Genomic DNA, 26,379 nt, shown 5'->3' with positions numbered 1-26,379 from the left:
ATCCGAACAATGACGTTGATATTTGCTCAACTTTGTACTCTCTTAAGTCCATCCGATCCATAGTTACTTGAAAAAATACGTTCACCGAGCTTCCAGAATCGACGAATATCCGAGCAATTTCATAATTAGCTATCGCTCAGATGACTAACGCATCATTGTGAGGGTCGGACAATCCGTTCATTTCTTCTGGTCCGAACGATATAAGAGGTCCTGTCCGAGATTTTGCCCCATTGATTTCCACATTCAATAATATTCTGACATTTGTTTTTTGGCTAGGTTGGAGTCCCCGTCAGTGGGTCCCCCTGATATCATGTTTATAACTCCCCGAGGAGGAGGACATTGCTGATTAGTTCCGGGCTGATCTCGCTCCAGTGTAGGGTATTGTTCGTTCCGGGGTTGTCTTCCCCTTCTTCTGTCCCTGGGATTAGGACAATCCCTAGCCTTTTTTGATGGTCTGGAGTCCGATCACTGTTTGGTTAGAATGTCTCTCATTTGGGCGTCTTGTTGGACGATGCGTTCTATCTCGTGGCCCAGGTGTTTGCATTCGTCGGTGGTTTGCCCATAGTCTTTATGAATCAATAATCTATATAACCAATCTCCTGGTTTCTATCTTTCTGTCTTCATCTGTTGGCAATTCAGACGTATCAGTACAAATTCTGCTACAACTGATCGCATCTGTTGATATCAAAACTATCTTTTCGAATTATCATACCTTTTCTGCTACAAGAAAGAACACTGAATCAACTACTGTGCGCTTCTGACCATATCTATCATTTCAGACTCGAAATATTCGGTACAAACAAGTCGGTTATTCACATATAGTACAGTATTACCTACCTGATATTCTGATTGACACCCTATTCTGACTATCGAAATCAAGTTCTGAACAGTCTGATCAAACTTCTGAACTGCTGTAATTTTAAAAATCAGCTTTGATTCGACTTGAACTGTGTATAATCTCAACAATATACTACCATCTGTATCAAACATGGATTTAGAACAACAGCAATATCGGATCAGCTTTGAAATATCAATCATCTATACTGATCTAATAAACTCATGCAACTATGAATTTTTGACATTTCTGACGTTCTGACATCGATGTCGTTCTCAGCCACTGATCACGGCCTCAACTGTGCTAAGATCAATCGGTATACTATCTACGGATAACACATACCCCGAATACAATCTGTTTCAGTCAAGATTCATATCTGAACAATTTCTGTATACAACAATCTCAGTCCTCAGATATTCAATATAAAATATTCGATTCAGTCATATGCTGCGAATATATAAAAATGTCATAGATGCAACGAGCATATAGTCATCGGAATACTTTTGAACACAGGATTCATCAACCCATAACCAGAACTGAAGTATTTTACAGAGAGTAACTCTAACTCTCCGGCAGTAAATCTTCTAACTGATATGTCAATTCTTTCCATTCAGTACGTGTCATCCAGTACGGAATTCAACACAATAAAACCAGTACCTGGTATCGAATCAAGGATGAAATCACTCTCCCTGATATCAGGCAAACCCGGAATCTCATTTGGGGAGACTTTAGCAATTCTCCTGCTACCGGCAAATCAGTCCATGATACGCTCAGTTTCAGTAATCAACTGAATACATAAGGAATCTCTTCATTCCTTTCGATAATCATCGAATCATAGATAATACGGATGTCAAAAGAATTCAAAATCGAGAATCCTTACCGTATATTATTCATTCTTCGGCCATTTCAGGTCCGAATCTTACCCTCTCCTGGTAAGAATCTACAATAGTTCTGTACTTGTCTACTATATCACTAATGCGGTCCAAATCAGACAACACAAGTACTACACAGTCGAACTCAATTTCATTCTCATCTTACTACAGTATACAAGATGTCACAGAACCTCACTGATATCAACTCCTCTCCTCAAAAGAAAAAGAGATCAATACTACAGTAAATACAGACCCAATAGATAAAGCATGTCTCAATGCAATTCATACAAAATCATGTATAAGATGTATTAATATTTCTTAATACATACGCTAAAAATCATAAAAGAACAGCTACCTGTTACTATATCATCAAATGCCTCCTAGGTCTGTTCCTCGGTCACTACAACCAGATGATTCTGCTTCCTGAAATCTTTCGGAACCTCTCTGTGGACACACTCTAGCAAAGTGTCCCTGCTGCCTGCAGATACGGCAACTACCAGTCACTCACTGGCATTGCTCTGTGGGATGTCTCCCTCCACAGGTTCTGCAAGAAACTCCAGTATAACTCGGGCTAGAACCACTGGAGCTAGATGCACCTCTCGGTCCGCTTCCTAACTTCTTAAACTGTTTCTTTCGAGCTTTCGGCAAATCTCGCTTCCCACTCGTACTACCACTATCAATTCTGAGAGGGGATTGCTGTGTCTGGGGTCGGATCACATCCAACCTACCTCGTTGTCGAATCAGACTCACCTCAACTCTCTTTGCTTTATTCAAAACATCAGCAAAATGATGGGGTCGCTCTACCTTCATCAAGGAAAATATCTCAGAATTCAATCCGTTGATGAAATGATCCGCTACAGCTTCATCATTCACAGCTATAAGAGGAGCAAAACGCAATAAGGTAGAGAATTTAGCAACATATTCTTCAATGTTCAGTTGGCCCTGTTTCAAATTCTCAAACTCTACTCTTTTGTCCTCTCTATACGATCCTGGGAAAAATCTTCGATAGAATTCAGCTTTAAAAACTTTCCACGTGATCACTGTACCTCGCTGTGCTAATACTCTTTTGGTTGCGATCCACCAACTTCTTGCAATTTCTTGTAATTGATTGGGCATTAGTTTAATTCTCCGTTCATCTGGATAATCAAGTGAATCAAACAGTATCTATATATCATCTAGCCAATTCTCACAATCCTCAGATGTCTCAGTACCCTTCAAAATCGGCGGTTGAAATGACTGAAACTGTTTCAACTGTATTTCAATCGGAGTTTCTGACATATCCATCTGATTAGTCGAAGTACTATTCCTTTCTGGAATTCTTCGAGGAGGTATATCTGATGATTACAAGAGTTAGCAATCACATGAGACAAATCCGTCTCAGTCCCTTTCTGATCAGCTTACCTCTGATAAAGACTCGGTTCTGATTCATTCTCAAATAAAACACATTACCAAATTAACTTAGATATTCAGGTAACATGTATTTAAAAGTAGTAAAACATAATGTCATGCTAGCATACATAATGTAATTCAACATTATAATAAGTCACATGCTAGCAATCAAAAGCAGGAAAGAAAACTCAATCTACCCCGCTCACTCTCCTCTATCGCAATCTAAGGAACCTACTGTTCTGGAACCTAATGCTCTGATACCACCTGTTGTGGGGACCCGGACGCTAATTCATTTCCTTAATCGTTATTAATATAAATTACACAATTAAGTAATGTGGGACATAAATTTTTTTTTTAAATGCAATGCGGAAACGTAATGTACATATAAATCTAAAAGTACCAGTCCTGTACTAAATACATTTACTAGGTTCAACGACATATCAGTGCTGAATCCTAATCTACTTCTGAGCCCGGATCTCCACGCTAACTAGTCCTGGCCCGTTCTCTTCTTTATTCCGATCATGTCCCACCTGTTGTCATGCACACATACAAACAAGACAACAGCCGGATAACTCCGGTGAGAATTCCATTCCCAGTATAAACCATGTATACATGCAATCATATAATCATCAATGTAAAAGCATATAACAGATATTCATAACATGCATCCTAATCAGAACACGAATCAAGTATTCATCGCATGTATCATAATCCGAAACATGGATCAATATCAATAAAAAGTCATATTTTAAACATATACCATAATCAGGAACTTAAATCAATATCAATCAATGAATCACTCTCCGTGATTCTCAGACTCAGACTTGACTCAGTCCTAATCTAGGGATCCCGATCTGAATAAGAACATACACCCACCTACACTCCCGATCGGGGTGGTGGTACGTTCTTATTCACGGACTTTGGCCCTTTCCATATCGAACATCAGTAATAGAAGCAACTCCAATTCTATCCACTTCGATATGACCAAACGTCCGATGTCCTGACCTATCCNCAGAACAAGCATATCAATTTATTAATTGCAAATATCAATGCAATAAAATAAAGTATGTGATTTAGGGAAACTCGAGTCAAACCTCCCTCGAGTTGTGCAATCCCAGCTCAACATTAATTTATACCTTTCTCTTCTCGATCTGACGAAGACGAATTCAACTCTGTCCATACCCAATTTGGTAATGACAATCGAATAGGTACAATATCAATATACAACTCAATTCAATATCTGTTCTGATCAATACTTAAATCAAAACACAATCTGATCAATGTCAACGATACAACAATACCATCTCAATCAATACTGAATCTGATCAATATCAATCTACTGATGTTTCGACGGCATAACAATACAATCTCAATAACAATACAACTATCAACATCACTGATATAATACCAGAACTCCTAATCAATATCGGTACAACTCATAATCAATAACAATACAACCCTGATATCGAATCTTTATCAAATCAATTCCGAAAATCATAACAATTACATAAACAATCTGTTCTTCGATCTGACTTCAAATATACGATGTCTACTATATCAGGAACACCATATATGATTCATATTTGATTCTGACAATATCATAATTTCAAATCATGTCTAGATGTAACAAAACTTACGTCCAGTTGAAGCTCTCATCAATAGAAACTCAGTACTGAAGTCGGATTGAAAATCGGACGGGCGGATCTTGCACAAACTTCAAATTTCTAACATTGCATGTCTATGATACGTGTCTCTTTCTTCCAACATTTCTGTCGGCGCTCGGGCGGTGCTACACTACCGCTCGGGCGCAGCATTTTCTGTCCAAGCACTTTTCTTATGGCACATTGGCGCTCGGGCGGTTACAGACTACCGCTCGGGCACCGCACCTTCTGCCCGAAACATATATTTGATGAACACTGGCGCTCGGGCGGTCAACAACTACCGCTCGGGCGCTAACAGTTCTGTCCAAAAAAACATAGCATACTTCATATGCTTTGCCCAATCTGGTCTCGGACTGGCCCGTCTATAATCATATTAGTTCATAATCAATAATTTCAGATTAACAGAATCAAAATCTTGGGCATTACACGACGCCAATTGACGTTACCAAAATTTTACCTCGGGTTCGGTCTGGAGAGCAAATCTTCAAATCTTCACAACTTATTGGGTCGGGTCGGAATTCTAGTGTCTGCACAGATAGAAAAAGTGTTAAGGGGCGCCGGAGAATTTTTCGGCGTGATCCCTGGCTCGAACTTGTCGGCTTGGATCAGGAGGGCTAGAAATTGTGAAAAAGTAACTGTGGGTTTGGACTTCTGACCTTTTGGTGGGCTAAAAATTGTGAAAAAAGGAATGTGGGCTTGGACTCCTGACCTTTTGGTGGACTAGGGGTAATTCTGAGATCGGCTCGGATCCGCCCAGATGTACCGAATTATGGGGCATCAAAATTAAATTACAATTTAAGAGTATTAGTAAATATAGAAAAACATGAACAACATTATTATTTATATTTGTAATTTACTTTACATTGATATTTTTTGACGCTCACACTTTTCATCTTATTCCTAGAATAGAAAATGTGAGGTGAGCCATTCGGGAATCTAGTTGTCTCCGCTTTCCCCAATTCATTCCACTTCTATTAAAAAAAAATTGTGGTATGGATATGGAAAACCTCGTTCCCAGGAAAAAAACGATCAGAGTTTCGTACTGTGATCCAGATGCTACCGATTCATCATCAGATGAAGAATCAGACAAGTCCCACGAGAATTCCAAGAGAAAATTCCATGAAATCGAGGTCGAATTTGTCCCAAAGAATCAGAGTCCTCGTTCAGATTCCGGGAATTTTGAAGAGGAAAGGGGTTTCAAGAAACCAAACCATACTAGTGATGGAGAGAAAATCATTGGGGTTCGGATGATGAAAACGGGTAAATTTGGTGCAGAAATACAAGACCCATTCAACCACGAGAGATTGGTTTGGCTTGGCACTTTTGGCACCGCTGAAGCCGCATCCAGGGCTTATCTTGCCAAGGAATCTAAGTTTGTTGCGCAGAAATTGAGAGCCAAACAGCGACTTGAGTGGGCTTCTGAGAATTCACCATTCCAAGATTCAGTGCCATCCGTTCTTAATAATGATGACCCCAATCCGACTGGTGCAGGGAAGGAAATGGTAGGGGTTCGGATGACAAAAAGGGGTAACTTTGGCGCATCAATAAAAGATCCATTCAAGAAGAAAAAAGTTTGGCTTGGCACATTTACCACAGCCGAGGAGGCATCCAGGGCTTATCTTGCCAAGAAAGCTCAGTTTACGGCCAAGAAGTCGAAACCCAATCGGAGAATAGATGGGGCTGCTTCTGATAAGTCAACGTTTCAAGATTATGCGTCTTCGGTCGTCGACAACGATACCTCGGACTTGACCTCGTTTCAGGAAGGGGCAAGAGCAAGAATCTCTGGGTTTCGGAGGAGAAACTTGGGTAACTTTTGTGAGGAAATAAGAAATCCAATTACCAAAAGACGTGTCTGGCTTGGCACTTTTGGGACCACCGAGCAGGCATCCAGGGCTTATCTTTCCGAGAAAGCTCAGTTTGCGGCCGAGCAGTTGAGAGTCAAACGGAGAATTGATCGGTTTGCTTCTGATAAGTCGACGATACAAAATTCTGTGTCCTCGTTTCATGAAGGTGCAAGAACGAGAATCTCCGGGGTTCGTAGGAGACACTCGGGTAAATTTTGTGCGGAAATAACAAACCCAATCACCAAAAGACGTGTTTGGATTGGTAGTTTTGCCACCAAAGAAGAGGCATCCAGGGCTTATCTTGCCAACGAGGCTGAGTTTGAGAACGAGCTGAGTGCCAAACAAGGTTTTGGAACCGAGAAATCATTGGCCCCATATTATGTTTCTTCGGTTCTTGAAATTGAGACCTCGGATCTGTCGAACGAAACTGGTGTCGCTTTATCTGCCGTGGATCAAGAAGCTGAATTTGGGTATTTTAATGGGGTTCAAGTACTTGATAAAAATGGTTTCTTGGTGGGAGAATTTAGTATGCTCGATGATTTCAGCATTTGCTCTGAGGAGGAAGCTGCCAATTCTTGAAAGGATTTTTTTTGGTTGTTCAAGTATTTTAAGGTTTCTTGAGCAAGTTCTTGACTTTTTATGTCAAATGAGGATATATTTACACAATAATTGCATTATCATATGCTGTTTATGTTTTTTAGCTTCATTTTATATTACATATAATACCAATACGGAGTTGTAACCAACTCCAATCATAACAAACAAGGAATACTGTGTTTGTAATGGCTTTAAAGGGTATGTACAAAGGGCACACGGCCTCTTCGCCTGCTGTAATCTTTGACCTCCAATAACCGATGGGTTTAGGCTGGTCCCGCACGGTGAAGTGTCCATCTAATTTTTATTGTTTATTTTTAAAAATATTTGGACGGCCAAAAGCTGTAGATCTTTTCTAGCATGTGAAAATCAACGGCCAAAAAATCTAGCTTTTATTAACTTTTAATAAATTAAACCAACCATTTTAAATTAAATAAAATCCAAAAAATTAATAATAAGCTAGGAAAAATATAGAAAATTATAAAAAAATTCTAAAGGCTATATTACAAAATTCCATTTTTTTTAAAAATAAACTTTATTTTCTATTCATTTTACACACAATTTTGAAATTTTTTCACACAATTTTTCACATAATCTTTCATATTTTTTGCACACATTTTTCAATATAATTTAATTGACATTCTTCAATGATAAAATTAGTGCACTTCTTACTCTTGTATAATTTAAATTGCTTCAGACATCACATAATGTTGAAGAGTTTCGATTTCACAAATTTCGTTTCATCCACGGATTTCTCTTCTCATCAGTCTGGAATTCTTGAGCTTTCCCTTCTTTGGGTTTTTCCTTAATTTTTGTCAAGGAGGGATCTTGGTCTTGATTCAATTTCACTGATTCTTGCAAGCTCGCTTGCGCTGACAGTGAGGCTAGGATTACATTCCCCATGTACTTTTGGCTTATCGCGTCAGCTACCTTGTTAGCCTTACGCGGATGGTAGTTTATTGTTATGTTATATTCTTTCAATAGTTCGATCCACGGTCTATGTCTCATGTTTAATTCTTTTTATGTTAATGGTATTTGATTCTTTGGTGATCGGTAAATATCTCACATTTGACACCAAAGAGGTAGTGCCTCCTGATCTTTGGCACAAATACAATTGCATCTAATTCAAGATCATGCGTTGGGTAATTTTTCTCACATGATTTTAATTGCCTCGATGTGTAGGCAATTACTTGCCCCTTTTGAATGAAAACACATTACAATCATCCTTTTGATGCATCATCGTAAATTGTGAAATTTATGCCTTCTTCGGGAAGTACTAATATTGGAGTAGAAGCGAGTTTCTTTTTCAAGATTTAAAAATTATTCTCACATTCTATACTTTAATTGAATTTAGAGTTCTTCTGAGTGAGCTTGGTGAGTGAAATAGCTATTGAAGAAAATAATTCAACACATTTTCTATAATAGCCGACTAACTCGAGAAAGCTTCGAATTTCTATTCCCGTTTTCGATCAAAACTAGTCAATGATTACCTTCACCTTCTTGTGATCCGCTGATATGCCCATTTCTAAGATTATATGACCCAAGAATGTGCGCTTTTTTAGTCAAAATTTTCACTTCTTGAATTTAGCATATAATTATTGTTCTCTGAGCGTCTATAGAGTGAGATGAAGATGTTGGTCTTCCTTACTTGGTGAATACGCAAGATTGTCATCAATAAAAACAGCCACAAACTTGTCGAGAAATGTCTTGAACACGCTATTCATGAGTCCTATGAATGATGCTGGAACATTGCTCAGACCAAAAAACATTATCGTGAACTCATAGTGTGTATACCTTTTTTTGAATTCCGTTTTAGAAATATCCTCATAGTGCGAGATGAGCTCATTCAGAGACCAAGTCTCTTTCTGAAAATTATAGCTCACCTTAAACCAATTAAACTGTGGAGGACGATATTTCAAAACTAAATACACCAGCAAGTCCTCAAAGAGGTCAAGTTTCAGTACTTTCAACCTTAAATCAAAGTAAGACATCTCAATGATGTACTCCCTTATATTTTCTTTACTCATGTACTTCATTGAAATGAGGCTTTCTAAAAGTGTACCAATTCCAGAATTTTCACCTTAAGAAAAATTCTTTTCGAGGTCCTGAAGGAAAGCTTAACCGTAACAATGTCACTATACATTGTACCCCTGAATGTTTATGGAATTGCCCTCTTCTTGACTATCATACATATGCGATTCAATCTCTCCTATCTTTCAAACTCCCTCTTTTTATCAGAGATACTCTTATCAGTAATGCCATGAGGAGAGTCAACCCTTATCACAATGTTTAAATCCATGACTCTGAGAACTATCAGTAAATTATCTTGCCAATATTTAAAGTTCGAGCCATTTGACATAGGAATAGAATTTATGTCGAAATGAATATTTGCGGGAGTCAAATCTGAACAGAGAACAAAAAAACAAATATACATGATCAACCATATATCTAAATAAAATAATCAATAAATTCAAATAATGTAAACTTCATAAATAGGATATTGAGCACTCCATTTATGTTTTACCTTTGTACGAATGATTAACTTGTAAGTGATGTCCTAACTATCATGTCAAATAACAACCTTCTTGTTGACCGATTTATTATTTACATGAAAAACCAAACAACTATCATGTGTTTACCACCACAAGCGCATATGTAAATATATTAAATATTGAAATTACTTTGGGTTGAACAATATTCATATATATTATATATATCAAAATCTTTTTGTATTTCAAAATAAAACTAATCTCCATAAAAATGGTCACTTTAGCGATATTTTATTTCAATAAATCTATTTTAAATAATATTATCATTATTTGAGTAATTAAAATTTATCTTTAAACCGAAGAAACCGAAACCGTTAAATTATTTTACTTGAGAAATTTCGTACGGCACGCACGGGACGCCCTCTAAATCATGCTCACCCGCGCATGGAGGGGGCGCACCCGTGCACTGGACTCTGCCCGGCAAGCCGCGTCGCGCACCCAGAATGGGTTCCACCGTGCTCTTGCGCCTGCCCGGATAGACTGTGGCGCACGGGAGCCCCACGCACATATTTATATATTTATGAGAAGTTAACGTGAGAACAAATTTGCTAATTAACCATTTCATATAATTTGTATTTATTAATATTCTCGATTTTTAAAAAAAAATTGAGAATATAACTTACAACTAATTTTTACATTACAACTTGCAGTACAAATCAGAGGCACAAAAGTTGCAGTAACACACATGCTAGTGGGCTCACAAATCTAATTAATTAAAATCTAAAATCCAAAGAATAAAATTAAAAGGGAGGACTCCAATGTAATTTTAGCATTTTTTGGGTGAAAACGCTATTAAAGAATTAGCTAAGTCGTAACTGACACGTGTTCCCTGTTGCTGGACATTACCGATAATCCCAAGAGAAGACGACGTCGGAGAAAAGGCCAAATAGAAAGTCCCCGATGAATCAACCGGTATCAGGTAATTCTTAGCCGGTAAACTCAACTCTTTCCCGTTCGAAAAATGAAACGACACCGTTGGGACCTCCACACTTTGCCTCGAGCTCAAATCATAGCACGTGTCGAATAGAGCAACGCCGTTAGTTAACGGCAAATCTCGCGTCCCCGCCTTAAATGCATGTCGCAGGGAATTATATGCCGCCGTTTGCAATCTAGTGACGGCCGTTCCTGAATCAACCATGACCCCGCCGTCTCCGTTCTCGTTCACCTGAAAAGTCGCCGGCGGGATTGATAACAGCTCACCGGAGACGCCGATTCCCGTCAAATCTACGTAGTAAAAGGTGTCCAGCTTGGAGTTCCGAAGTAATGGAGCTGTGACGGCGTCTGGCGGGGGTGATGAGTTGAAATCGAGAGTTGAAGCGGAATCCGAATCGCGATCCACGAGGCAGTAAGAGAAGGAGGAAGCGTTAATTTGCGAAGGGAAAGACAAAGAGCCGCCGCCTAAGCCGATTAATCCGGCGGCTCCGACGAATAAACCTTCGTTGTTATGACCGCAACCGATGCCTAATTTGTTTACCGCAGCGGAATTGCCGAAAGTGAAGGTCTCCGTCACGAAATCTCCGACGGTGTAAGAGCCGTCGCCGTAGGAAACCTCGTAGAGACACGTGTCGTTACGGCACTCGGAGACATCGAGCGACCTGCATTGCTGGGTGTCGCATGTGAGGGGGGAGAAGGAAGTGGAGTGGACCGGGTCGAAAATCGGGTCGGCTTGGTGATAACAGTCTGCGCAGGGGGCGCATTGCACCCAATTGACGTCGCTTCCGGTGTCGAGCACCATGTAAGATTGGGTCGGCGGATTGCCAACTCCGACACGGCAGAAGTACTCGCCGCTGCCTTGACTTGTTCCCGAAATCACCGGGACTTCAATCTTCTCATCCTCCAATTCTTCCTCCAGTGGCGTTAGATCTACTTTCTTTGTACCTAAACTCAACAGATCTAGCCGGGTCTGAAGCGCTTTGACACGGGCCGAGTCACGGTTGATTCGGGCCAACGTGAGTTCTCTGTAGTCTTTATCAGAACTTCGACGGATTCCCAAGCGAGAATGCAGCTGAAAACTCAGAGATGAACCGGAAGAAACAATGGGTTTCTGGTGTTCTAAGTCGGGCCTCGAGTGCACCAAATTTTGGGAGTTGAGCGACAATAAATCTTGGGTTTTTCTCAGAGTAGAAGATACATCAAGAAGCATGGTTTTTGAGCTGGATGCGAGTTTTCTTGACAGCGCCGGAGAGGAGAAAATGGAGAGAAATGAAAAGAAAACGGCAAGAAGAAGTCCCATTTTCTCCATTGCAGACTTACAGTCCAGTAGCGTGGATTTTATATCGATCAAAAGGAGTTGCAGAGGACAGAGAAGAGACACAAGCTTTGAATGTATGGTTTATTCGACATTAATATTGTTTTTTAATAACACTATTCCAAAGGTTAAATAGTTAGGTTAGATTCTGCGATTAGTTCTGTCACGTCATGAAAAGAGTCAGTGTAGTTAGTTTTATTATTATAGTGTTAATACGAAAGCTTTTGACCGTTGATTGTGGAGAGCGGTACTTGGGTGGCAAAAATTGAAGATGGCTATCACGAGATGAATGAGATATGGGGTGTTGGAAGTGTGCCTTTTTGTCCGAAGTTTTAATCCTAAGTGTCTAACGATAGGATGTTAAGCAATTCGATTTTGGAATATTTTTTAGAATTTGTAGATGATCTGGATATATGGTTTTTGTATGTTCTGATACACGAGTCTCACTATTTTAGAACACATCACTAAGAATTGTTACACGGTCGTTTAAATATTTATTACCTCTTATATGTTTTTGTTGATGTTAAATTAATGCTTGTAGTCTGTTCCGGAATGGAATTATCAATTATAAGTTTAAGTATCTTTGAATGAGTTCTTGATTTTGTACAAAGGGTGACGGAGACAAAAAGATTGGTTATGTAACGTCCTAAAATGAGTTCACGAAAACCACTTGCAAATTATTTAAATTGCTTATTTATTTTATTTAATTGATTTGAAATGCATAAATGATATATCTTATATGATTAAATGTTTAAATTGAATGATTTCATAAAAATAAATATTTTGTCCGGATATTCGATATTAAACCAGGAAAAGGAGACCAGGGACAACCAAGATAAAAATATTTTTCGATAATTGTTTTTAAGGCTCGATAATATGATTAAATAGGATTAAAATTTTCTAAAAACGTTAGAGTCCAAATTATTTGACGAGTCGAACTTTATTTTATCCGAGAAGCAGTTTTTATTCAAACAAAGGACTTTTATGGCCCCGAAAGTTATTATTTTTTAAAACGATTTTTGTAAACTTTTATTTTATATTTAATTGGGTCTTAATAAACTTAATGTATCTAGGATTAATGGGCCTAATTACTTAAAAAAAAAGAGTCCTAAAAACTCTAAACTCCTAAATCACATAAAATACTAAATTATAAAATCAAAATCCTAGGGTTCTAAAATTTCAATTGGCCGAAAATTACACACAACACACACACACACACTAAATTTTCAACAACCTCAAGGCAAAAATCCAAGGTTGTTCTTCGCCCATTCGTTCTTCTTCGCAACATGCTCCAACGATCGAATATTCGAGCGTTCTAAACACAAGGACAAGCTTCTAAACTTTCTTTTTGCACCATTCAAATCATATTATGTATGATTTATGTTTTCTAGAATGAAAAACGTTTAAGTTCAAATTATTTTACGTTTAGACGTATATTTTTCAAAGTTTCGACGTTTCTATGCGAATACGAATTGTGTTAGACGTTCTAAGGGACATACTGCCAGTACGATATGCATATGGGTCGTAAAAGAGTCGTTTAATGGAGGAATGTAGGCTGAAACGTGCATGGAAAAGGGAGAGTTGAACCTAGGGTTTTCTAGAGCCTTCCATGGAGTTTTGGGCACATGATGGTCTTGACTAAGGGAAGGCAGCGCCAGGGTTTGGACCAGGCCTTGTGCAGCTGGAGGTTAGGAAGGCTCAAGGCTGGCTGGACGGAGGCTAGATGAAGGAGGGCAACAACCGCGAGCCCTAGGAGCCATGTGGTGCGTGCGGCTTGATGATAAAAAGAAGAGGTGTGTAGGCTATAAGCTTGAACCAGGGGGCTCGGTAGGGTCCTAAGCAAGGGGTAGAGGGTCAGCTCAGGGATGACTAGGCGCTGGTGGTCCAGTGGTTCTAGAAAAGGGAAAACTGACAGGCTTTAAGGAGGAAACGAGAAGAGTGGCGCGGCTTGGGGGTAGCTGACGACTGTGGTCTGGTTAGGCTGGTTAGGGCGATTTGAAGGTGGTCCAGGAGGGTAGGCTGGTGGTCTGGTCCTAGGTGGCTCGAGGGTGTTCGAGAGATTTGGCGCGACGGCTCGATTTGGGGTCTAGGGTTCGAACATGGCTAGGGAAAAGTAAGGAAATCAAACCGTGGTCGACAAGTGTCAAATCATAGTTCACGGGGGTAATTTAGGGATGAAAAGTTTAATTTTAAAATTTGGAGAAAAAATATTAATTTTTGAATTAATTCGGGTTCCAAACGGTTCACGGTTTAGCTATTAAGTGATTAAATCGAAAGGTTCAGGTTTACGTCTAAGAAAATTATTAGAAGTCAAATTAAGCTTATATGATGGTTTGGGTACATTCGAGTCATTAAAAGTAAGAAAAATTCAAAATTTAGAAAATCGGGGTTCAAGGATAAAATAGTCATTTTACGTCTCAGGTAGTTCGGAAGGTCTGGCAGTACGCACCCGAGGAACATTTATTTTCCGCATTAGCTTAGTATTTAAATTTATAAAGTAAAGATTTTGAGAATTATTTTATTAAAGATTTTATACTTTATTTTGAAGTTTAGTTTTTGAATTATTTTAAAATTGACGTACGATTTTGTGGTTGACGATTTATCGATCTTTTGCATTTGAGGTATTTAAATATTAGTTTTTATATTGGATGGTTTTGATGTTGGAGGAAAATGTTTATAAAAAAAATTGTGTATTTTAAAATTAAATGTAAGGGACGTTTCAGTTGGTATCAGAGCCAAGAATCCCGAAAAAATTGTGTCACTACCACTCCGAGAAGCTCGAGAAGTCACTCCTTAAGTTTGTGAGTTTTACTGCTTTAAATTTTTTATGATGAATTTTTAAATGCTTTTATGGTATACGAATTAGGAGGTTAAATGTAATTTTTTTAAAATTTAAATGCATGTTGGTTACGTGGTTTAAACGGCGTATACAGTGATACCTCCCAGACGTATTATTCCCATGAATACTGAGGAAGAGAGGCGTGAGGAGATACCTCGACCACCCCCGGATGCTGCTACACGGATGCACGAGGAGATGGCTCGTTTATTGGAGTAGCATGCTGGAAATGCTACTAGGGGACGACCTGACGATATTTACATGCAGTTTCGGAGGATTGATCCGAAGGATTTTTTTGGTACTACTGATCTATTCATGGCTGAGGGGTGGATTAGGTCGTTGGAGTTGATCTTCTTTTATATAAACATGGCGGATGCTGACAGGGTCCGATGCGCCATTTATTTGCTGAAGGATGACGCATCTCTGTGGTGGGAAGGAGCTGAGCGGGGGGTGAATCTGAATACCCTCACATGGGAGGACTTCAAGTGGATCTTTTATGAAAAATGTTTTACTGCTGACATAAAATGTGTGGCCCTTAACTCCTAATTGTGATTATAATACAATTTGATCAGAGTTAATTAATTACAGCAGAAAACGGGTAAATTTTTTTTTTTATAATAAGCCCAAAACGTGTCAACTTTAATTATAATACTCAAAATATTTCATAATGACGTCTCATCTAAACATGTTATATCATAAAATATGCCCACACATAATCAAAATCAACTACATACAACGACTCATATCCTCGGGACATGCCCCGGTATATAGATGCATATATACACTGGATAGACCACTAAACCTCAACTCAGATGTGATTCCATCCAGAAGTACCCTCTCGGGTCTCCTGATAACCTAGAGTACCTGCCATTGTCCACACACAAAGACAACAACAGCTTCCTTTGGCGTGAGCAAAAGCTCAGTATAGAACAACCATAATATATATAACATTTATCTACACAATGATATATGATATGCAATGCATGTATGTCGTGAGGATATCAGGTAAAATGCCCATCCACTGAGCATGTATCAAAACCAATCAAATCGCTATCAAATCAATGCTCGACCTGGAACATCGACCTTAATCAAGTATAAGGGATAATCGTATGATAATGTCGGCAAAGCGCTATCAAATATCAAATCTCAATCAATCAATCATCGAGTCCATAAATGACTATGTTTTAAGGACCACATAATGCCAAACATAGCATCGTGCTCACAAATCTCAGAATCAAATCTAATGATATAAAGGTATCCAAAGATCAGCATGTCATGTATTGATATATGAATAAAATGATGTGTGTTAACAAAATATTCATGTTATACATCGATATCTAATCATAAATGTCATGTATGTCACATCAACTCAACAAATAAGGCATATAAACACAATTTCAGCCAAATCAATGCAACATATATAATATGACACATATACATGTCGTATGTTACTCGGTCGCAACATACCTCAATGTTTCGTCTCCAATCAATGTAACTTTAAGATTTCAGTATAGAAAATCTATCTACATCATCAACATACTCATTTCAGTCAATGAATTCATTTAAAATCAACAATTCAAGTTCCAAAAATATATTGAAACTTTGAAAATTCATATAAAATCGAAATCATTGCATAATTCAATTCCGACTTTGAAAATTAGTTTCTTGTCAATTATTCTATCGTATATATTGAAATCCGCTTCAAATACATGCTATTTCAGCGATTCAAGAAATAAAAATTACCTCTAAAGGACACTCTCGACACGAGGATTCCGAATATATATTTTGTTTCGTGCTCTGACAACACTTTCACATTCGATTCGGTCGTTAGAAATCCATATCCAAACTCTTTTTTCAAACTTTAGAGGAATGAAGAAAACTTATCGCTGATTTCATTCTCATCGCCATTATATATTGGTGTGCGCGCTGGGACAGTCAAGTAATGGCGCCCTAGCGTGCCGAGCTTTGCCCGAAGCTGTTTTATCGTGCCGCGCTGGTGCGGTAATGAAATAGCGCCCTAGCATGCCACGCTCTGTCCACATCTTTTGACAATGCCGCGCTGGGGCGGTAATGAAGTTGCGCCCTAGCGCACCGGGTTCTGTCCAAAACCTTTGGCAACGCCGCGCTGGGACGTAAATAAAGTGGCGCCCTAGCGCGCCATGTTCATATCGGACGCGAAAGTTACGCTTATTCTCACAAAATGTGTCAGTATAGGAACTTCAATGCACACAATACACTTCGGGATGATTTTGCCCCTATTTTCAGATGGATTTGGACAAAACTCAAAACATGAAAGTTCTAGTACTATGTATTAGATTTTTAATGAAATTGGTTTCATTTCATTTGGACTAATACTCATATCATTATGCTAAAAATCGTAACATGTGTCTAGTACTATGTATTAGATTTTTAATGAAATTGGTTTCATTTCATTTGGACTAATACTCATATCATTATGCTAAAAACCGTAACATGTGTCACTTTTTCATTGCGGTTTAGCATATTCTTCAAACACAATTCAATTAATACTACAATCATTCATTATCAAAACATATGTTCTCTAATAACATAACAATCTCATTAATTATCAATAATCAAGATATGAATTACGATAATACGATACATGATCCTTACATAAGGTCCAGGCTGAAGCGAGAGTTCATGAGTCTCTGGCAGAGGAACATGCTTGTTGCGGAGTTTGTCAAAAATTTTGATAGGGGTTGTCACTTTGTGCCCCTAATCGCAAATGATGTTGCTAAGAAGCTGAGACACTTTCTGGATGGTCTGAGGACTACCGTGCGTCGTGATGTGATGTTGGGAGACCCGACGAGTTATAATGATTTTGTTACGAGGGCCTTTAGAGTAGAGCAGTCACTGAAAGATATTGAGTGGGAGATGGAAAGAAAGAGGCCGCCTCCACAGCAGCAGTCGCAGCAGAGCAAGAAGCCATTTACGAGACCACCAAAACTGCCCGGACAGCAGAAACCACGGGGGCAGCCACAGAGAACAGCTATCCCGAAGACTGATGAGAAGCCGTTCTACAAGGAATGCAATCTTTATCACTTTGCCAAGTGTATGTGGATCACCTACAAGCATGGTTCACTGGAACAGTTGCAGTGCTTGGAACGGAAACTGCCGTTCCAGTTTCAGTGTTATGTTGTGGAACGGTTGTATAAAAAAATTTAATAAATTCAAAAAATTATTAAAAAAATTTAAATATAAATTACATTATACTAAACCATAAAATATAATTACAAATTAATATATCAATACAAAACTATTTTACTATAATAGCACTATAAGAAATACACTAAAAATTATAACTTACCAAAGCTAATACCATGAGAAGTGACGCGGATGAGCGAAATCATTGTTGTATTCTCCATGAGTATCTCGTTGATTAAATTAATTTCGAACATTTGTATATTGACGTAATTTTCCATAGGGATATTGATTAGATTGAGATGACGAAAGATCATTAGAATGGGATGATTGATTTTGTAATAGTGTTTCGTCACGACGATTATAGTATCTGAATTCATGATACCCACTAGAACTATCAGCGGTACTTGAAGATCTATACTCGGAACCATAACGTTCAACACGATGCCATATAGATGATGAAGATTCATTGTATCTATCACCAATATATTGAGACGACCCATAATCAAATCCACGATGCCTAATTCCATGTGTACTAGATGTTGAAAAATCAAATGGTCTATCAAAAGAATCGTGTCTAGAATTATAATTACCCTGATATCCATACCCATCGGATTGATATCTAGTCGGATCATACCAACATGTTGAGAGTCCCAATTGTAACTCATCGATCCATAATTATCTCTCACTTCAATTTTTCGATTTCTCCCCAATCCAAGACATCTTATATGTTATTCTACACCCATAAATGGTTGAGAAGAATAAGCTGAATGTTCTTTATCACTGGCACTAGAGAATTCTGATAATTTTTCCAAGAAACGACATTGTTCCTCAATTCCATGACAGTAACCATGATCAGTATCTTGTGTCGCATAATAATTTTCATCTCATTTTGCCCATGTCATACATACGATATGTTGGCCATCTTGTTGTGATATGAATCTGGTAGGGCGTGACGTTCTGAATCTTGGGAGGAGATCCAGACAGCTGCGTTGTCAAGTTCGTACAAGCAAGATTCGAAGCTTGAAAGAATTCGGCATGCATAGCAATGAAGTTGAGAGACATTTCAATGTTATGAAAGTGCTAAATGATGAAGATGATGCCAGATCAAGACCCTGGACCCGAGAGCTCCGTGCTATGGCAGTAAAACTTCGCGCCCGAGCGCGTGCCTGACGCTATGACGGTAAAATATCGCGCCTGAGCGCCATAGTCACTGAAACGTCTACTACTCGTTTTTATTTAAAATATACTAGAATTTTTTTCTTCCTTTAACAATTTCGGCTGAATGTACTTACATATAAATAAATAGTTTTGCTATCAAAATAAACCAAGAAACCTATTATTTAAAAATAAAAAAAAACCGTCAAACCAAACCTAAAACTAGCATTTTTCAAAATAGCAAAAACTCTTAAATCATCTCAAAACCTCTCAAAAGCATAAAAGTCATAAAATATTTAAAGTAATCTTAAATCATAATAATGCGAAAAAACTAGAAAAGATCATCGGGTTATGTGTACCATCATTCCAGCTAGTTCAATCATCAAGTCTTCCATCAACATCAAAATTATTCTCATCTGCATCGATCACACCTAGTGAGTCTATTGACTCAGCAAACCCTAACCATGATAGCAAATAATTCATACACATTCACATGCAACAGTGAAAGATACTTTTAATAAAATAGCTTTTCATAAACATGCATAAAATTTAAACCTTTTTCCTTTCATCATATCATTTTCCTTTCATCTTATACGTATACGTTTATCTTTTATTGAATTCATATCATTAATTGTGACTTTCGTTTCAGTTTTTGGTCGATGGACCCATATACGTATAACCATAGTACCAGGTGACGAGGACATGAATGACACTCTCACCCGTCAACTGAGCTTTGGCCTTACATATCATTATATACTTTCGTATTAATAACAATCAAGTCACCTCCTTCAACCTTCCATTATATTCATCAACTTAGAAAAATTCATGCATATATATCATTTTCCTTAAAACCAAGCATGCAACATGTCTTTTAACATTATCGTTTCTCATCAAAAAATCACATAAAATTTCAAAATTAAAATTTTAACATTCATTACAGCATTCAAGGCACTGTCGGGATGTCTAACATTTTTCAGGTGTAAAATAACTGTTTTGCCCCTGAAACCCTAACTTCCTCAATTTACCCTTGGACCTTAAAACAACGACCCATATCCATCCAAACTTAACATGACACCTTAAAATAAACCCATAAACATTTTTTAGAAGTAAACTTAAGCTCCTCGACTAATTTCCAAATTCGTTTTAAAACTTGAACCTACGTCCCGGTTTTAACTCGAATCAACTCGAAACTTAACCAAATTTGAATCATAGCTTATTAACACCTAACCACACCCTATGCAACCCAAATCAAGCCATTTAAAACCCTCGGAAAATCCTAGACAACCTACTGAATTTTCATTGCCCTTGTTCGAACCCTAGCCATAGCCAACATCAAATCCATCGAGCCTAGCCCTTAACCATCATGTATAGACCCTAACCACTCATCCTAGGACCTAGGCCAAATCCTAGACTAGCTGTTGTACCAACCCTACAGCTCACGCAAGCACATCCCTCAACCCATCGTCACAAGTCTCGCGCGACTCCACCTAGCATCGATAGCCTTTCTCTTCGCACCAGTGCCCCTTGACCCATCTAGGACCATGAATAGTCCTCTTTGGGACCCCCTGGACATGACCCAACAGTAGCCCACAGCCTGCTACTTCCTAGCTCTCAAAGCCGAAACCCTAACTTGTAAAAAACCAAATTTTCGTTCAGCTTATTTCCTTACTTGTACAACCCTTAGCCAAGCCTCTATGGACCCTTAATCATGCTGAAAAACGTCCCTTCCCATAGCCCTATCACGATAGCCTTTTTGTGCAACAAAAGCATGAATTTAAAGACATGAAAATTCAAGTTTTATCATGTATATGTCTCAAAAACGAAAATAAATGGAAGTTTATCATATTTTTCATACATGTATTAACACACATAATATAGTATGAACGATGAGTGAAGGAAGATTAGGCGTGCCTTTGCGTGTTTCACGCACGAAAAATAATCCTTGACGCGTGGGACGTGGCGGAGAGATAGGAGAGGAAGCTTGTTGCATTTTGTACCTTCAAAATTCACGTGAAAGCCTTGAAAAAATGTGATGTGAGTGCGTGTGATGATGGAGGAAACTCCTAGGTTGTGTGCGTGTGTTTTGATTGTAGAAAACTAGGGTTTAGATGCCTTGTTTTAAAAAAAATATTTGGTACAAGTTTAAGCCTAACAACCTTAGTATAATAGGCCCATTATAATGTAGGTAAAATATTTTATTTAGAATAGTTTTCAAAAATATTAGTCGAGCCTCCAAAAAATCTCTATTTCCGTAAAAAATCGATTAGCGGTTTAAAATACGACTCGACACGTAAAAACACCTCAAAAGTTACCATTTTTGAAATTCTCATTTAAAATATACCATATATTAAATAATTAAAAATAATCATTTAATAAAAATATTTTCCCTTTATGGTCCTTGGTCTATGTTCCTCGATCGCGTCTCGAATGACCTTTAAAACCCAGTTTTATGCATTCTAATAGAAAATAATATTTTAAACATGTAAACATGCCTACCACATTCAATAAATGCAATTAAATAATTTAATTTGTCATTTTTCATTTTTCTTAGATTTGCATGCAGTTGGATTACGTTATAATATTTTGGACCTTACAGTCACTGTCGAGTTCCGGAACACTCTGGGCCTGAGCAGTAAAATCTTACCACCTGAGAGCACCCAGTCCAGAACACTCGGCGCCCGAGCGGTAGAATCTCGTGCCCGAGCACGCCTACCTGCAGAAGATTTGATCTTTACCTAGTTTAGAGTCCAAATTATTTAGATTACTAGATTTTGATATCTTTCAGTTTTGTAACAATATATACACGAATTTTATCATTGTAAACAATGAACATTGAGTTTAATACAATTGATTGAGTTTTTCTCTCAAATTCAAAGCTTGGCTCTGTATACACCTTTGTGTGTTTCTCAAATCAAACTTATGAACGTTTAACACTTTCTGGCATTTGTCGATTGTTCTTTACTCGGGTTGTCAAAGACGAGTTCTTTGAAGGTTCGTTTGAGATCGACTGTTATCTTCGTTAATATTTGTTGCTAAGTTTTTCGTAATTTAGAGGTGAATATTATATAATTACTTGTTTCAAAAAGATCGGGACAACACGAAGTTCTTTGTTACATCGAATCGAGGCTTGACTCTGCTTTGAGTGTGTTTGCTTTTTTTGATTGAAGATTCGCATCATGTTGTATCTTATAATTTGTGATATTTTCCACGTCCTTGTTGATTATTTCCATCATCTGTATCATCACTATCATCACTCTTATCACCATCTTCACTGTCATCTCTCGATATAACATTTTTTCCTTTCTATTTTGATGACGTTTGGGCATGTTTCTTCTTTTTCCATGACTCTGAACACTAGTGGTTGTGTTGGTTTCTTTAGCATCTATATTTTGAATTCCTTCATCTAGCCATGCCAAACCGTCATCTTGTAAAACAGATTGTACATTATCACTTATCCATTCGCTTAAGATATCATCATCATGGAAAATGTGGTTGAGGTCTATAGGGATGTAATAATCGTCATCTTCTTTTCCACACATCAAGTTTCGTACCTTGAGCCACATGTTATAATGAACATAAACTAATTTGTACAGCTTCTCTATAGCCAAACGATTACGAAGCTTTGTGTGTATGAGAGACCATGTACTCCTATTTCTCTCACACCCAGAAGACGAGCATGTTTGGCTTAAAACTTTTGTTGCAAATTTTTTTTAAGGTGTGGATTCTTTGATTTGTTGGTGCAATCAACTGAACTATGAAATACCATATTACGATAACAATAAAACATAAAACTAATGATAGGATGCTTGTTGCTTGTGCTACAACCATCGCACATAATCGTACATGCATACTTATGCCATTTAGATTTCAAAGCATTTAGATAACCATTTATCTCATCGACCTCTTCTTGCAAAAAAAACCCCGCCAATTTGGCATCCGATGAACCTTTTATTCCAGGTCCAGCCTCTGCAATGGTATTAATCATATAGTGATAATATGGTCCACTATCTGCTGCGTTGAATGGAATAGCATTATATATAAATCAATTTGAAATATCCTTTCCAACTTCCTTGACTTTTCCGCACCAAACCAACTTTTTATACTCTTATGCTTTGAAGGAAACATTAAAAATTCAATCTCCTTTGATGACAATTTAGATTTTCCTTTTACACTCAAGCTACAATGCATCTCTCTTTTCAAACCATGATTCAAACCAAACGATGAACTAGAAACGGTAATCCTACAATTAAAAATTTACCATCAGACTTATAAAATAAATTGTGCTTGACTGAATGCTTTTTGAAGACCTTTACCTTGACCGTATCGATTACGCGTATCCGCCTCGAAATTGACAAACAAGTAGAGAAAAAACAGGCACAAATAAAATGATGCAGAGAAGAATAAAAAAAAACATCACCTTGGTTAAAATTTGTCGATGATTAGCTTTCAAATCCAAATGAAAAAACTATGCACAAATAAAATGATGCAGAGACAACTCGGCAAGAGGTAATCAATGAGAAGATTTTTAAAATTTTTATGTGATACCGAAAGAAACTTGAAGAAGATAGAAGAATGGAAAAAAAAAACACCACCTTTTTCATACAGCTCACACAACACAATTATTGTACGATTACATAGATTATTTGTTTTATAAATTGAAAACTTTCTTTATTTTATATTATATTTTTGGCTTCATTTGTTTATTATTTACATCGCAAATTTGCTTCTGAATCGGATGATATTTTTTGTCTTTTTTATGCAGAGTAATCAGCATCATGTCCCACTTCTTCTTTCCAACTCACCACTTCAATCATCTTCTTCCTCCATCAACAAAAACAAAACCCATGTCCATGTGAAAGTTGAAACTTCATATTTTCCGTTCTTGTGAACATGAAGAACTTGAAGTGTTCCACAGCCCACGCTGGACGGAGTAACTGAAGGACAAATCTCATTTAGGTATTCAAGAAAGTCTTCAAAATCAAAGCAGAAAAAAAACAACCTAATCTTATTCTAAACTCATTCCGATCCCAAACTCAATTCCCTGATGCAACAACCACCTGAATTCTACCCAAAACATAAATATTCGAGAATAATAATGGAAAGTTTCATCAAAAGCAGTTTATGATTAAAAACACAAAGACAACCTTCTAATCGGTGGATTCAGACGAGGCTTGCTGAAGATGGTACATTCGGTTAGCACTTTCACGTTCCGTTTCGACCGCTACCGTTCCGTTCCACCGTTAAAACACAGCTATAATGGCAAAGAACAGCGCTACAAAGCAATCATCGATTTTCCCTAGAACTTTGGAACGTCGTGACCGTTCCTGTTCTGGAACAGGCGTTCCGGCCACGGCGAACCATGCCTACAAGTGCTTCAGGTGCGGAGGAGACAGGCATAAGGCTACTGATTGCCTGAAGCAGAGGCAGCCCGTGACCGGAAGGGCTTATGTGATGCATGCTGAGCAAGCAGAGCTTGACACTACACTTATTACAGGTATTCCGGCTATCTAAGGATTTTGTATTGCTTCACTGCTTGAATTAATAAGCTTGAATGCTAGGATTAATTTGAGGTGCATTGAATTTGATGATTTAGAATAGCATGTTTCAAATTCTAAGGCTTAGATAATTTAATTTCAAAATTATTAGCTATGGGGATCGAAATGTGGAGAATTGAGAATTGAGGGACTGAATTATGGCAATTTAGAAATTCAAGGGACTAACTTACAATTTTTTGAGATTATTGAGGGAAAATTTGACATAATTCGAATTTTTGGGGGGGGGGGGGGGGGGAGAGGGGGGGTAAATTGCCATAATTGGAAATGTTGGGACTTTATTTCAGTAATTCAAAAATTTTGAGGGACATTTTGCAATATGTTCTAGACATTAGGGACTAATATGCTAATATGAAAAACTAGAAGGGTCTATATGATAGAAAATTTGTGAAATTTATGGCCTAGTTTGAGTATAATGCAACTATCATCATAGGCAGAATATTGTTAATGGGTGTAGCCACCTACGCTTTGCTAGATTCTGGAGCTACACATTCTTTCATGTCTGAATCTTTTGTTAAACGATTGGAGATCTTACCGGAGGAAGTGGAGTTGGGATTCAGAGTCACAGTGCCTTCGGGCGAGCATATGATTTCTACAAGCATGGTGAAGGATGCGGAGCTCAAATTGAAGAAGAATGTTGTTCGAGCCGACCTTATTGTATTGCCAATGCACGAGTTCGACATCATTTTGGGCATGGATTGGCTTACAATGAATGGAGTTACTATCGATTTCCAGCAAATGTCAGTATCTATTAGACCGCCCAACGGGAAATCATTCATCTTCGAGGCTATGCAGAACAAACAGATTCCCCACATTATTTCATGTATTCGTGCGAAGAGGCTTATCCTGAGAGGCTGCCAAGGTTTTCTTGCTAGTATTATATCCATACCCAACACTTTCAGTCGATCGATAGAAGACGTGGAAGTTTTCAAGGACTTTCCGGATGTGTTCCTGATGACGTTTTTGGCATTCCACCCGAGTGAGAGGTGGAGTTTTCTATTGAATTGATGCTGGGTACTGTGCCGATCTCTAAGGCACATATCGTCTAGCACCTGCTGAGATGAAAGAGTTGAAAGATCAAATTCAAGAGCTGCTAGACAAAAGATTTATTCGCCCTAGTTTCTCTCCATGGGACGCGCCGATGTTATTTGTGAAGAAAAAATATGGGAGTATGAGACTCTGCATCGATTATTGAGAACTGAATAGAGTGACAGTGAAGAACAAATATCTTTTGCCCAGAATCGAGGATTTATTTGATCAATTGCAAGGAGCTTCGATATTTTCAAAGATAGATCTTCGATCAGGATATCATCAGCTGAGAGTAAAAGAGACAGATGTGCATAAGACGATTTTTAGAACGCGCTAAGGGAATTACGAATTTTTGGCGATCTTTTTTGGACTGACTAATGCCCCAGCGATCTTCATGAATCTTATGAATCGCATTTTTCAGTCGTACCTCAATCAGTTTATTATTTTCTTAATCGATGATATTTTGATATATTCCAAGAGCCGAGAGGAGCATGATCAGGACTTGAGGACGACCTTGCAGGTATTACGAGATCGAAAATTATATGCGAAGTTCAGCAAGTGCGGTTTTGGCTAGAGAAGGTAGCATTCTTAGGCACATCGTTTCGAGGGAAGGAATAGAAGTCTACCCATGTAAGGTTGAGAGTGTTAAA

General features: G+C 38.0%; 2 protein-coding genes across 2 annotated transcripts; one reads left to right on the top strand and one right to left on the bottom strand.

Annotated features, from left to right (window-relative positions):
• Nucleotides 1-10,314: 10,314 nt before the first annotated feature.
• LOC140982215 (protein ASPARTIC PROTEASE IN GUARD CELL 1-like) lies at nucleotides 10,315-12,213 on the bottom strand. Its single transcript, XM_073448639.1, has one exon. It carries the CDS (start codon nucleotides 11,984-11,986, stop codon nucleotides 10,511-10,513), a length of 1,476 nt encoding a protein of 491 aa, XP_073304740.1. The 5' UTR covers nucleotides 11,987-12,213; the 3' UTR covers nucleotides 10,315-10,510.
• Nucleotides 12,214-24,404: 12,191 nt separating this feature from the next.
• LOC140982007 (uncharacterized) lies at nucleotides 24,405-25,708 on the top strand. The gene is made up of 2 exons (XM_073448422.1): nucleotides 24,405-24,642; nucleotides 25,134-25,708. Exons 1-2 carry the CDS (start codon nucleotides 24,405-24,407, stop codon nucleotides 25,706-25,708), a joined length of 813 nt encoding a protein of 270 aa, XP_073304523.1.
• Nucleotides 25,709-26,379: the final 671 nt, after the last annotated feature.

Source organism: Primulina huaijiensis, chromosome 8 (assembly GCF_012295235.1).
Source record: "Primulina huaijiensis isolate GDHJ02 chromosome 8, ASM1229523v2, whole genome shotgun sequence".
Taxonomy (NCBI): Eukaryota; Viridiplantae; Streptophyta; class Magnoliopsida; order Lamiales; family Gesneriaceae; genus Primulina; species Primulina huaijiensis.
This window is presented reverse-complemented; position numbering and strand designations above follow the sequence as displayed.